At 33.3% G+C, this 12,998-nt stretch overlaps 2 protein-coding genes across 6 annotated transcripts; both read right to left on the bottom strand.

The window, feature by feature from the left end:
- Nucleotides 1-1,836: 1,836 nt before the first annotated feature.
- On the bottom strand, nucleotides 1,837-4,698 carry PLSP1 (plastidic type i signal peptidase 1). The gene is made up of 5 exons (XM_011045178.1): nucleotides 4,102-4,698; nucleotides 3,219-3,356; nucleotides 2,670-2,756; nucleotides 2,339-2,406; nucleotides 1,837-2,232 (listed from the first exon to the last, which is right to left on the bottom strand). Exons 1-5 carry the CDS (start codon nucleotides 4,621-4,623, stop codon nucleotides 2,100-2,102), a joined length of 948 nt encoding a protein of 315 aa, XP_011043480.1. The 5' UTR covers nucleotides 4,624-4,698; the 3' UTR covers nucleotides 1,837-2,099.
- A 3,651-nt stretch (nucleotides 4,699-8,349) lies between these two features.
- LOC105138936 (pentatricopeptide repeat-containing protein At5g21222-like) lies at nucleotides 8,350-12,397 on the bottom strand. Of its 5 annotated transcripts, XM_011045184.1 has the most exons (5): nucleotides 12,252-12,397; nucleotides 11,429-11,591; nucleotides 10,920-10,980; nucleotides 9,641-10,549; nucleotides 8,350-9,551 (listed from the first exon to the last, which is right to left on the bottom strand). In XM_011045184.1, exons 4-5 carry the CDS (start codon nucleotides 10,418-10,420, stop codon nucleotides 8,664-8,666), a joined length of 1,668 nt encoding a protein of 555 aa, XP_011043486.1. In that variant the 5' UTR covers nucleotides 10,421-10,549; nucleotides 10,920-10,980; nucleotides 11,429-11,591; nucleotides 12,252-12,397; the 3' UTR covers nucleotides 8,350-8,663. The 5 variants fall into 5 exon arrangements, with proteins under 5 accessions (XP_011043486.1, XP_011043483.1, XP_011043485.1 ...); XM_011045181.1 differs by having other exon boundaries at nucleotides 10,731-11,591; XM_011045183.1 differs by having other exon boundaries at nucleotides 10,920-11,591.
- Between the last annotated feature and the right edge of the window lie 601 nt (nucleotides 12,398-12,998).

Raw genomic sequence — 12,998 nt, 5'->3', positions numbered from 1 at the left:
AGATTTAATGACTTTTCATAAACTAAGTGCATGAGATTTTTTGTATTTTTTATATCAAACAATAACTTTTTTCAAAAAATAGGAAAAACATAGGTGATAATCGGGACTTAAATAATAAACAACTAATTATTTAAAGTTTAATAACAAAAATAAAATATTCTTTTCAAGTCAAATAAAAAAAATAGACTAAGCAAGTGAACCTTAAAGGATTTTTTTTTAATGCATTAACCCATAAAAAAAGGTTTGACTCGCATTTTATGCCCATAAAAAAGAGATTATATATTATTAAATTTTCATCCTCTTGTTTCATTCTAAAAATGAAGAACACGTTTATAACCTTAAACAACCCTAATTTATCTAAAAACTCAAAATTAATATGAAACCAAGTTGTTCTTCAAGATTAGATCTAGTATCTAAGGCAAAGAAAAGGATAAAAAAATATTTAAATTAAACTCTCTCAATCAAAACCTGAATTAAAAATCAATATTTTTTGTAAGTTAAATCAATATCAATTAAGAATCCAGTGACTCTTTTCAATTTCTCTCTAAAATTAAAGTATTGGAAAATTAAAAGAATTATGTTCCATACCAAAATTTAATTTTTGAAATCTCAAGGGTCCAAAAGTTTATCACTTGAAAAGTAGGAGGGCCAAAATAAATGTTTTGTCATAATTTTAAAATTGCCATCTTTTATGTCCTTTTCATTTTGATTTTTATTCTTTTAATTTTATTATTTCTCAACAAATTTGAAGCAATTGGCTTTTAATTTAGCCATTAAAAATTGAAATTACCTAAAAAATATTTGATGACCTAAATAAAAAAAAATAGACATAATAAATCCATAATGAAACATAAGAGGAAATAGTGTTTGGGTTTACAATATTCTCCCTACGCGACCTGGTTTTTTCTATAATAAATACCATGAACTCATCCTTATCTTCTTGGATCGATGAGATAAGAATTTCGATTTTCCATGCGGTCTCTTTAAAAATTATCAAAGAAAGTGGGATTTTTCAACACAATCAATGATTAAAGGTGAATCTAAAAGGAACAAAGTATCCACTGTATGGCGCAGGGGCCGGATTGGCTGTACCTGGAGTCGATGGAGTTGTTCCGATGACTTCAGTTTTTGAAGTCAGGCCAAGAGGGAATGTTGTGGGGAAATTGGTGAAGCCGAGGAATAGAAGGCGAGTCTCTTTGTTCTTTAGTGATCGATTCTGATAGCAACAAAGCCATCAAGTTTAAGGAGAATTCGTGTACATATCATTGAATCATTATCCATAGCAATGGCAAGGTGGTTAAGGCAGCTCCCTTTTCTCTCTTTCCTTGTGGAAGAAAAATACCATCTGTCAACGAATCAGTACGGGTTAGTTCCATCTTAAAATTTGATGCTGTAATGCTTCTCAGGCATACAAAATCTTGTCAGCCATACGCTGTAAGCCCATGCCCTGACGTCGGAAGTTTCTGTTCTCTTGTGAATTGTGATGCCATGTCTAGGATGACTTTGCTACACAATCAGGCCCAAATGTCCAGTGTATGAAGCACAGAGGAGACAATTACAAAGAAAATCATTTCACTGGTACGTCTCCAGTTTTACGTAATTATATGACCACTACCGAGAGCTTTCATCATGATGCGCACGCACAGTTTCTGGACTAGAGGCGTGATCTTATATGGCATATGAAATTGAAATAACTGATTAAACAGTGTAGTTAACAGGCAACTTTCAATGTGGTGTTATGGAATCTCAAAGAGCCCACAAAGTTTTCCCCTCGTCTGCAAAAATACAGCAGTTCGCAGATGAAGTGATTACGACCTCCTCGGGTGTATGCTTGTGTGAAGAGAGATTAGAGAGTTGCTTCATTGAATACAATTCAATTGTGTAGATCAATACAGGCATGCCCTATAATTACATCCAGGTCATGGGAAAGGGGCAAAAAACCTTTCCCATGCAAAAATTGCCTCTCTCAAGTGAAGAATGCTGCTATGGAACTTTTTTAAAAAAGTGAGCAGATTAAGGGATAAGAAAATGGGACAGAATTCGATGAAAGGAAGAGTGAGTATCCAGAAAATAAACAAGCTCTTCCGAAGGGCTTGGTACTATTCAGATGCAGCAGTGTTCTTCTGCTTATCAACAGCACAGCCGGTATCAAGAACCGTGCCGCCAATCCTTTTAGGTGGCCAATAACGGAAAACTGATCTTCCAATAATGTTCTTTGCGGGAAGGGGACCCCTAAAAGATGCATAATTCCAGACATCAATAATACTATTTGAAAAGGGAAGAAATATAAATAAAATGCTATGCCTAATGTAGAGGTTGTAATTTCAGGAGCCCTTACCATACGTGTGAATCATAACTATTATTACGATTGTCACCCATCACAAAAACAGAGTTCTCAGGTACACGCTGCATTACAAAGCAAAGAAACTAGTGACGGGTCATTACCAAGGGAAAATTGTACATTTACATGCAAACACACTGCAAGGCAAGAAGTTCAGAGTTTAACTTCGTCACAGTTTCACTATGACTACAGTGAGGAGTTCTTGGTCAAAATGTGACTGTTCGTGTAGGCCAACTACCGACCACTACCCTCCTCCTATATCAGGGTTCGGATAAAGGAACATTCGAAAACTAAGACATGAGATGCCAATGATGGAGTTTATACTTACAACAGGTGTCATCTCATACAAAGGAGATTCAAGAATAAACTTTTCACTTCTCACAACTCCATTTACTATAAGCTTCCCCTCATGAACCTGCAATCAAACCATATGGGGATGCAATGATCAAAATTTTCCAAGAGAAATTTTGAAACAACAGACATTTTGTAAGATAGAGGCATTCAACAGGCATTGTTTCTTGAGCTAGAAGGCACAATTAATCACATTTCATCCAAATGTGATGAGATATAAGGGTCTATAATTCAGCAAAACATCATTTTTGGTGCCTTCTAGCTCAAAAAACAGTTAGAGCATATGGAAACAATGCTTGTTGAATGCATCTAAAATCGATTCCCCAATAAAACCTGCAATCAAACCATATTGCTAAATAGTTAGAGCCCCATCATAGTCATCAGAAATAAAACAAAAATCAATTCCCCTTCCCCTTCTCAGTCAATAAATAAAATTCTAAAAAGAGAGTAAAGTGTTTGATGAATAAAAAATGTATAAATTTTACGATAAAATTACTTAGCAGAAGTGCCTTCTTTGGTATCTGACCTCTACAATATCACCTTCCTTTGCAACAATTCGTTTTATGAATACATCATTATCCGTGTAACCAACTTCCTGGAGGACTGGTGGACTTTTGAAGATCACTATATCATTTACACATGGCTTTCTGAAATAGTATGAAACCTGACAATTTCAAGTAATACAGCTGTCACACTTCTTACGAAAATTAGACATTTTAAAATAGAGATTCAAACAACTGGAAATGCCCTAACAAGGTCCATAGGTTCAGTATGCACCATTTTCATTGAAATTAGAGAAACAATAATTATGCATTCAAAAAATTTGATAATTGGAAAATGTTATACAACTCAGTTCAATTATTTGAGTTTCATGGCATGCCTGAACTACTACTCAGCATAGCAAACCTTTTAATATTGAAAAAAGTAGAAAGAATAAACAAAAAGTCTATCTATTTGTATCCGTCTACGTTCATGTCATCCTAAACTAGCCATTTCAAACCACTCTCCAGAGAACAATTATTGCACCATTCACTAAATCGAACAAGGAAGAAAAATCCTACAGGTTGTAGCAATAACAAAGGCAAAATAAGTTCCTAACCAGTCTTCCAGGATTAACAAGTTACACATTTTCCTCATCCATGCGACATCTTGTATGGAATTTTATTGCCCTCCACAATAAATGTGAATCTAAAGATATCCCTCTTACTTGCTAATTACCACTAGGCCAAACGCCCATTGGTCAAAGTCTCTCATTATTCAAACAAAATCCCAGTCTTACGTGACATCATGATGATAAACCTTTGAATTAACTTGCAATCTCAATGATGGGACTGTGCCTTAGTTCAACATTGAATTTACACACTTAAAACCTCCCTAACATCATAAATGAAGTAAAGCAGCCATGCTACCTTCTCGGCAACAACCCGATCGCCAACGTCAAACGTTGGATACATAGACAAAGAAGGAATGAACCTTGGCTCTGCTACAAAATAACGAAATGCAAGCGAAACAGCAACAGCAGAAAAGACAGTCTTTACATCATCCGTAGTAAAATTTAACCACTCTGGCAAAATCCCATCATTTTTCTCCATCTCCCCATCACCATCATCCCCACCTCCACCACCATCACCACCAGAATCCAACACTGTCTTAGTCTCTTCACCAGAATCTTTAACCCCATGACAAATTAACCTCTGCAATTTAGCTGAAAGTTTTAATCTTTGTGAGCTTTTGAGTTTAAAGTTAGAGTTTTTGGGGAAAGAGAGGAAAAGAGTATGTTTGGATTTTGTAAGATAAGGGGTTCTGGGGAAAGGGATTGAGTGAAAATTAGGGTTTGTGAAGCATTGGAGAGAAAGGTGATTAGGTTTTAAGAAGTGGGAATTAGGGATTTGCAAGGAAGGCAGAGAAGTTATAAATTGCAGGGATATCATCTCTACTCTCAAAGAACGGCATTAGTTCCCGAGTCTTCTTTTAAGATAATTGAAAACCAAAGTTCATGTGGCAGGGAGTGAAGATTCTCTGTGGTATATCACACGGCTGAAGTCAAACTATTTATTTTCTATTGGATGATGCTTTCTTGCAAGTCAATGCATCCGATGGTGACAAAGAAAGCTTTCCAGTTTCCCAGGTGTGAAAATATTTAGGTAATATTTAATGGTGTAATGGTGGTTATTTTTTAAAGTAATTTTTATTTTAAAATATAATTAAAATAATATATTATTTATTTTTTAAAATTTATTTTTAATATTAACATATTAAAATAATTTAAAAATATAAAAAATTTATTCAAGTTTTGAGTCATCAAGAGGGATTTATCATTTTAGGTAAATTAAAAAATATTGAATATGTTTTTAAATAATATTGATTGTAAAATTCTTATATAAAATGGAATGAGATTTGAAAAGAGTTTCAAGTTTTATTAAAAAAAATCAATGAATATCTAAATCAAAATATTCTTAATGAAGAAATAATAATTACATTGAGTAAATGTTCATTAAAAAATTAAGTCAGATCACACATAACTTTTCTAATATTTTGGGGGTAATGACAGGTTGTTAAACGATATATTTAATCTTCAAATATAAATTAATAAATTATTAAATTGATAATATATTAAATTATTTAATGCACTTAATCTTATTTAATATAGTATTATGATTTATATTTGAACTTATTTATTATGAATTTAATGGGTCATCCACATTAAGAATTATTAGTTAACAATTAAATTAAAATAATTAACTAAGTGTGACTTAATTTTAAATAAGTTTTTGGAATTGATGACTAAAATATAATTTTTTTAGGGAAATACAATTCTAAATTTTCAAAAAATCAAGTAGGTACTTGATTGAATAAATTTATAAAATTATCTTTAGATAATATATGTCATATTATTTAGAATTTTGTTTTATATTTTATCATTTATAGATTCATCAAGTTTTCTTATAAATAGAATGTCATCCCTTATATTTCCTGAGTAGAGAAAAATTATGCAAGTTAAAAAAAAAAAAAGTTAGCACTTATATACATAACAATTCTTCTCTTTTAAAAAGAGTTTTCTAAAAATTTTTAGTGATGGTTCATATAGATTACTATTAGAGTCGGATCCTTAGATGACTTGTGATTTATGATAATATAGCCTTAAACAACTTGATTGAACCTTAAATGAAGATTAAATTTTTAGGTAATCTTTGTATAAACTCTGAAGGATCCTAGATTATCTAATGTGATATTTAAAACTCTTAAGAAATTATAAATTGATCAATTCTGTTATGTATATGTGTTTTGGAAAACCTAACATCTCCTTTAACATAAGAGACTAGGGGAAAGCTTCCTCCTATAACATATATACCCTAGAGAGAAGCATGTGCCCTAGCTTTACTCTCTGAGCTGGAGTTGATGCGACCTAAACTATACTAAAGAGTCTATTAGAAGTTCTAGTTAGGTCAATTATAACGTTAAGGAAAAAAAACATTCAATTGGCTTATTTAAAGTATTTGAGCTAATATGAATTTCAAAGATAATATATCTTCGACAAGTGATGATCAAATTTTAATCAATTTAATCTTTGTACAAGAAGAGTTTTATCTATTTACTTCATAGGCTAACTAATTTTGGCAGTTACATGCATTGTTTTTTCTAATGCACAACTTTATGCTAATAAATATTATTTTTTACTGGACTGTTGGATCAACCTAAAAGTATACTAGAAAATGCTAGAGGCCTTGTTTTATATACGGTTAAAATTTCATAAAGATCAAACATTAAAAATGACCTTATAATAAGGTCCAGAATCTATTATACAATAATTATATTAGTTTCCTAGTTGATTTAGGATTATTTTTTAATTTTATTTAGAACTCTCTTATCATTTTTCTAGAATTTTAAGGATGTTTTTACCTATTATAAATAAGTTTATTTAGCTTGTATATAGTTTTTTTTTTTTTTTACAAACTTTGATTTTAAAATAATATTTATGCGTGAGCAAGAAGAATTCTTTTAATCTGGTTTTTCATTGAACTACACTGACTTATCAAAAAATTAACTAAATTTTATGGTATTTTTCATGCTACTTGTTCGTGTCTCTTTTAATTTGGGTGGAGTTTTGGTTTATATATTCGTAGTGCCTCAATAAAGGTTATTATTGTGTCAAGCTCAATCACAAGCCTAAATTTAGCTTTCTTGAAAAAAGTCAATTTGACTATGGATTTTTTGATCTTTATATCCACATGATTCACATTAGTTGGTATTTGCGTAAAACTCTAAAATCAGATTATATTTATTTATTCTTTAGTTTTCATGTTATTTCATTGTTGTCATCATCTAACACCTAATTATGATAAAATAAATTAAAAAAAAAAGATAATTTGTGATCTAATTATCTACAAGTAAAAAAATTCAAAAAAATCACAAAAGAGGAAAAAAAAATAGGATTTAGCTATAAATTAGAGTTTTTCACAAATCTTGGATTCAACAACTCAAATCTAAATTGAAATTAAAAAATATAATTCATAATGAGGATTTAACTTGATGGCATGAATATTGACTTATAGATTGAAATATTCATTAATGTTTGTAATATGGTTGGAAATTAATTGGGATGAATATAAATCTCTATGGTTAAATTTTTAATTGGTGGTATGAACATTAATTAATGGTTGATAACGTGGATGGAAATTAATGAAATCATAGAAATATGGAGATTTCTAAATTTTAAATTTTAATTGGAATAATGAAAATTGACAAATGAGTTAATTGTGTGCATGGATAGTCTAACAAAGTATTAAATTAATACCATTATGGTGTGTAGGAAACATAACCGGAGAAGGATATGTTCCGGTAAAAGATGTGTGTTAGGAGTTTTAGATAAGCGGGGAATGTTAATTGAAAAGCTGACCAGATGAACAGGGGCATGAATCTTGAAAGAATTTATCTAGCATTTTATTTTGAGTTGCTGGGTAATGTTCATGATCCAAAGGTGGCAATAAAATTGTATTAAATGGAATAAATAGGCATAAAGAATATTTGAGATTAAAAATTAAATGAATGAGCCATAAATGTAATAATAAAGATGGAAAAATTTATGAATGAGTCTTAAATAGACAAGAGAACTATTTGATATTGAAAAAAAAATGTAAATTATAAATGGACAAAAAAAAATAATTTAGATGAAAATATGACACAAACACCTATCTCGAGAATATATAAGGCTAAAGAGAATATGCATGAACCCAAATATATTCATCTACCATCTATACAATTATTATTCAATATTAAATGCTCCCACTTCTTTATATTATAATTAAACTTACAAAATAGTGTTAGGTATACTTATGCCTGGTGGATGACCAATATGAGAAGGTCATTTTCTTTTAATATTTAGGTCTACAAACCCAAATGATTTCTATTAAACCCAAATGATTTCTATTAAATCAATATGATAGTTTTTTCTTCCTATTTTGCCTTTATTTCCATGCAAATTAGACTGATTTATAAATATATAAACACTCATCAACCACGAGGTAAGTTGAAAAACACAACTTAATATTTTTCTAGCATTCTTAACTTCTTCATCACTCTTTATAAACACAAACATTCTTAACTTGGAAAGCTTCATTATATCAATCTATCATGAACAAGAAACTGAAGAGGACGTGTGATCTACAAAGGCATCCAACAAAGCCAAGCTCAATAAATTCTTAAAATAACTTCAATTGTGTATGTTGTACCGCAGCCTGTCCTCAGAACAGTACTGTAAGTAAATACAAATTTACTACTTGCTACCTATAATTTGTATAAACAATGATGTCAATAGACATGAAAATGAATCGCAGTATCGACGACTTTCACGAGCAAGCAATCTTTCATCAGCCCTGCATAATTTAATCTCATGGTAAGGGCACTTTCCAAGTTCCAGTCATCTGTATCATCCTACATATGTATGATAACAGCATCTCCCATCGTTTCCCTGTCAATTTATGCACAGGATTCTGCTTACGACTTTTTCACAAATGCCGACCAGACTTTGGTGCTGCCTTCTGCTTTTGATTTGCGGTTGTGCCCCAAACACAAACAGACGAGTGAGCAAGACAGAGTTGGAACCTGTCCATGAAGACTCAGATGAAGACCTGTAATTCTTAAGAATCATCTGGGTTCTTATTTTAACAGAAGATGATCCATTTTGATTGGTTGTAGCTTCCCCAGGTATATGTAACAGCTTAGAATAAGAAGCACCACGGTTTTGGTCCTTGTAAATGCTTTCCAGTCTATCCACGGGCACGTCATCTTTCTTTCTATCTGCATTGACCTCCGGATCTTCGTCATTTTCTATAATTCTCTCAGCTTCACTCAGCAAACCAATGGCACGCCATGCATCTGCTATTAGCTGCATGGTCCCCTTCTTAGGAAAGACACCCTTCTCTTCCATAACTTGCAGCAGTTCTTCTGCTTTCAATGGCTGCTTTGCTTCACCATATCCCCATATCAAGGTCTCATAGGTTTTCAAGTTGGGGGAAACGCCAATTTCACACATCTTCTCATAAACCTTCATTGCATGCTCCATTTTTCCTGCGCTGCACCATCCACTTATAACGGTGGTGTAGATTACAACATTTGGATGCACGCCATATTTTCTCATAGAAGACAGGATTGACTCTGCCTTTTCAGGTTCTCCGGCTCGCACATAACCCTTTGCAAGGATACTGAACGCGTGAATGTCAGGTTCTATTTCAGCCTTCACCATGTCATTGAAGATCTCTTCGCATTTGTCCATACGCCCAGCTGAACTCCATGCATTCATGATTGTGCTAAATGTTACAACATCTGGCCTTACCCCATTTTCTTCCATTAGTGTCAGCACCTGTTGAACACGTGACAAAGCCAGAAATTAGGTGTTTGGGATCGATCTTTCTTTTGGCATGGTGAAAGGTATCAGAGACATGAAATTACCTCATCAACTCCTTCAGTATCCATGGTATCTAGAAATCCTTTGATGAGAGAATTAAAAACAAAGAGATTAGGAAGCACGCCAAGCTCCTTCATTCTGAACACAAACCTAGAAGCGTCAACCATATTACCTTCTTTGCAGTAGCCATTCACAATGATGCTGCAAGTACGCTCATTGGGCGACACTCTCCTGTTCAGCATTTCCAGTATCATTTCTTCAGCCCTAATTGTCTCTCCTTTCTCTGCATAAGCCCTTGCTAGTGTGTTGTATGTGACAGCATCTGGTTGCATGCCAGATGCAACCATCTTGTACACCATGTTCCAAGCTTCTTCCATGTTTTCCTTGTTACACCAAGCTCTAACAAGAATATTATATGTCCTCTGATTTGGTTTCACACCTCCATCCTGTAAAAACTCCAGTAATTTCAAAGCTTCTTCAGTCTTGCCAGCATTCCCATATCCTTTGATAAGGGTGTTATATGTGCTTGTTGTTGGTTTACATCCACTCTCCTTCATTTTCCGAAATAGTTTCATGGCTTCCTTCATATTTCCAGATTCAGAAAAGGCATTGATTATGGAATTGAAGAGTATAGAATCAGGCTTCATGCCATTTTCTTCCATTTTAGAGATGAGTCGAAGTATAGACTTGAAGAGTTTTTGCCGAGTCAAGGCCGCTACAAGGGTTGTGTATGTTATAAGAGTTGGCCTGTGTCCCTCGTCCATTAAACTGTTGAAAATAGAATGGGCTTCTCGAGGCTTCCCCTTCCCAATCAAAACATTCATCAGTTTTGTTCTAGAGCGGACTATCCTGCAGCGATTGTTGCCCAAACAGATAGGGCAGCAGGATTGAACTTGTGAATCCACAAATGATGAAACCGATAGAAATTGGTCGTTCTCTAGCAGATTTGATTCCTGTAAAGTTGAAATCAATCAAAAGTTGGTTGTCACCATGTAATGACTGAACACAGACCCACAGTGCTGTAATTTCCAAGTTGCGAAGCAATAAAACTTCATATATCTCCATAGATTTGACTGGTAATCAGCTAAAAGATCAACAACAAGTAAATGGATATAATTTTGAGAGGGAAGGCACATTTATACAGGCCAGCCAAGGTATATGTAGACACCAATTCTACACTTTCAGTCCCCGCCAATGCTTGTAGCAACATGGATATGCACAGGTCTTTACTCCTCCCTCGACAATCAGAAAACTACATTACAAATTTTGACCCACAATTTGCTCATCTTGAACCAAGAGATAGAAGAGGAAATAGGATAGGACCTGAATTGATCCAGATGTTAAGGAGAATAATTAGTCAACTAGCTGAGTTTGCGACCCATCCCTGCAATATGTCAGAGTCCCCAGTTATTTATTTTACTCTAGTCTACGGATTCAGTTAGTTGAATTAATTGTTGAAATCTCCATTTACAACTTTCTCCAAACCACTCACAATACAAGGCTCTCCTCTGATGTCATAAATAATGCAAGGATTGTTCACTAATAATGATGAAAGTATGTGCCGGATTCTCACCAATTTTTGCAGGTCTTTCTTGGGGGAAAATGAGGAGAAACACGAGAACAGCACAAAAAGTAAGGCAATAAAAAAAAGGACAAAAACATGGAAGCATTTTGAAAATGTATGTACAAGACAAAAGCCACTTTGTTAAGCAAGTTATTGTTATATTTCTTAAACAAGGATTGTACAGGATTGTCACAGATTGCAACTGAAGCGATTAAACAACGCAAGGAAAGATTTGAGCAAGTAAAAGAACAATGAGGAGTAGTTGTACCATAACTGCAGGTGCTTCAAGCCTCTTTCCGCTTGTGATTGCCCCATCTTCCATCTTACCCTATCTCCTTTCCCCCCACTCCCTTAGCAAACCACCTCCTGCCTTTAATGGATTCCAGTCCAAACTACCACACATACACAGAGGCCAGTGAACTTATCTTCTTCTGGACAAACATAAATCATAACGTCAATAATTGAAGTGATTGAATGAATGAGACTGCACTGAGAGAAGACAGTCGCTTCTACAGGTCCATTAAGCAGTACCAGGTTAGCAAGACCAGAAATAATGGGAACATTAATTCGGAAACTATACTAGACACCATCTAAATAGCTAATCCTTGAAAGTTCGAATCAATACCTAGCTGGAAAAGGCTAAACCTACATTAAGAGTTTATTAAATTCACCTAATTTGACACACAAGGCATAGAGATGCATTTTCCTTTCCCCAGTTAAATTCACATAAACCTCAAGAGAGAGATTTTCTGCTATACCAGCCCATGTGGAGCAATAGCATCAGTAAGGTGTTAATTTGACCTCTGCTAAGGAATCAATTTAAAATAAGTAAAAACAGAAAATGATTATACCACTCATATCAAACAACAATCTTAAGCGACTGAAAACAAAACCCAGATCACAACTTCCAGTGATCAGATTATCTCATGCAGGCAAATGTTAATGGGAAGTTTTATATAGAAATTTGAAACTTTGGTAGAGCGAAGTTACAGGCTTACAAGTCACCAAACAAAAATGCCTGACACTGAAAAGGAAGAAAAAATACATTAGCAGGAGAAATCTAAGGAGTTAAACTAGTTGCAGGTTCCCACCTCTTGAGTTGAGCAGCTGCAAAAGGTGGGGAGGAGTGAGAAGAGGCTGAATTTGCATGGTTGGTTGGCCTCTTTAGACATGCAGCAGCTCATGAGAGTAGCAGAAACACTTGTTGTTTAGTGGCTGTGTATGTGTAGTGGCATCCACTAGAGATTCTTATCCACAAATATTATCAGGAACAGATTCTTGGGATAATTTTTTGAGGCTGTAAAATAGTATGATGCCAAATTTATGATTAGTTTTTTAGGTGGAGGAGAATTTTCCACGCCAAATTTTCGTTTTATGGTTAACAGAGAATGGGATATGCTAGTGTTTGGTCAGAGGAGAAAAGATTTAATAATAGTAAACATTTCCCAGCAATGACATGAAATATTTTTCAATTTTTTTTTTAATTTAGTTTTTCAATAATTAAAATTAATATTTGCACGAGAAATAATGATTTAAGATATTTAGAAAAGTATTTTATTAAACAAACTTTTTTTTTTGTTAATTGATTTTCTCACAAAAACTCTTTTCCCCCCCCAATAGCAGCATATTTTTTGAATTAAAAGCAAAAGCAATTAAAAAATTTCTTAAAACTTTTAATAAAATAAATAACCAGGAAAAAATATTTTTCTTCAATCTATATTTTCTTATCAGAAGTGTTATATTTTTTTTATCATGATATAAAAAGAATTAAAAAACATTAAAAATCTTGTTTATATGCAATCAAATAAAAAAAGAATAACTAATTTGAAAAAATTATT

Source organism: Populus euphratica, unplaced genomic scaffold (genome assembly GCF_000495115.2).
Source record: "Populus euphratica unplaced genomic scaffold, PopEup_1.0 scaffold135.1, whole genome shotgun sequence".
Taxonomy (NCBI): domain Eukaryota; kingdom Viridiplantae; phylum Streptophyta; class Magnoliopsida; order Malpighiales; family Salicaceae; genus Populus; species Populus euphratica.
Note: the sequence above shows the minus strand (reverse complement) of the source record. Positions and strands in the feature narration are given on the sequence as shown.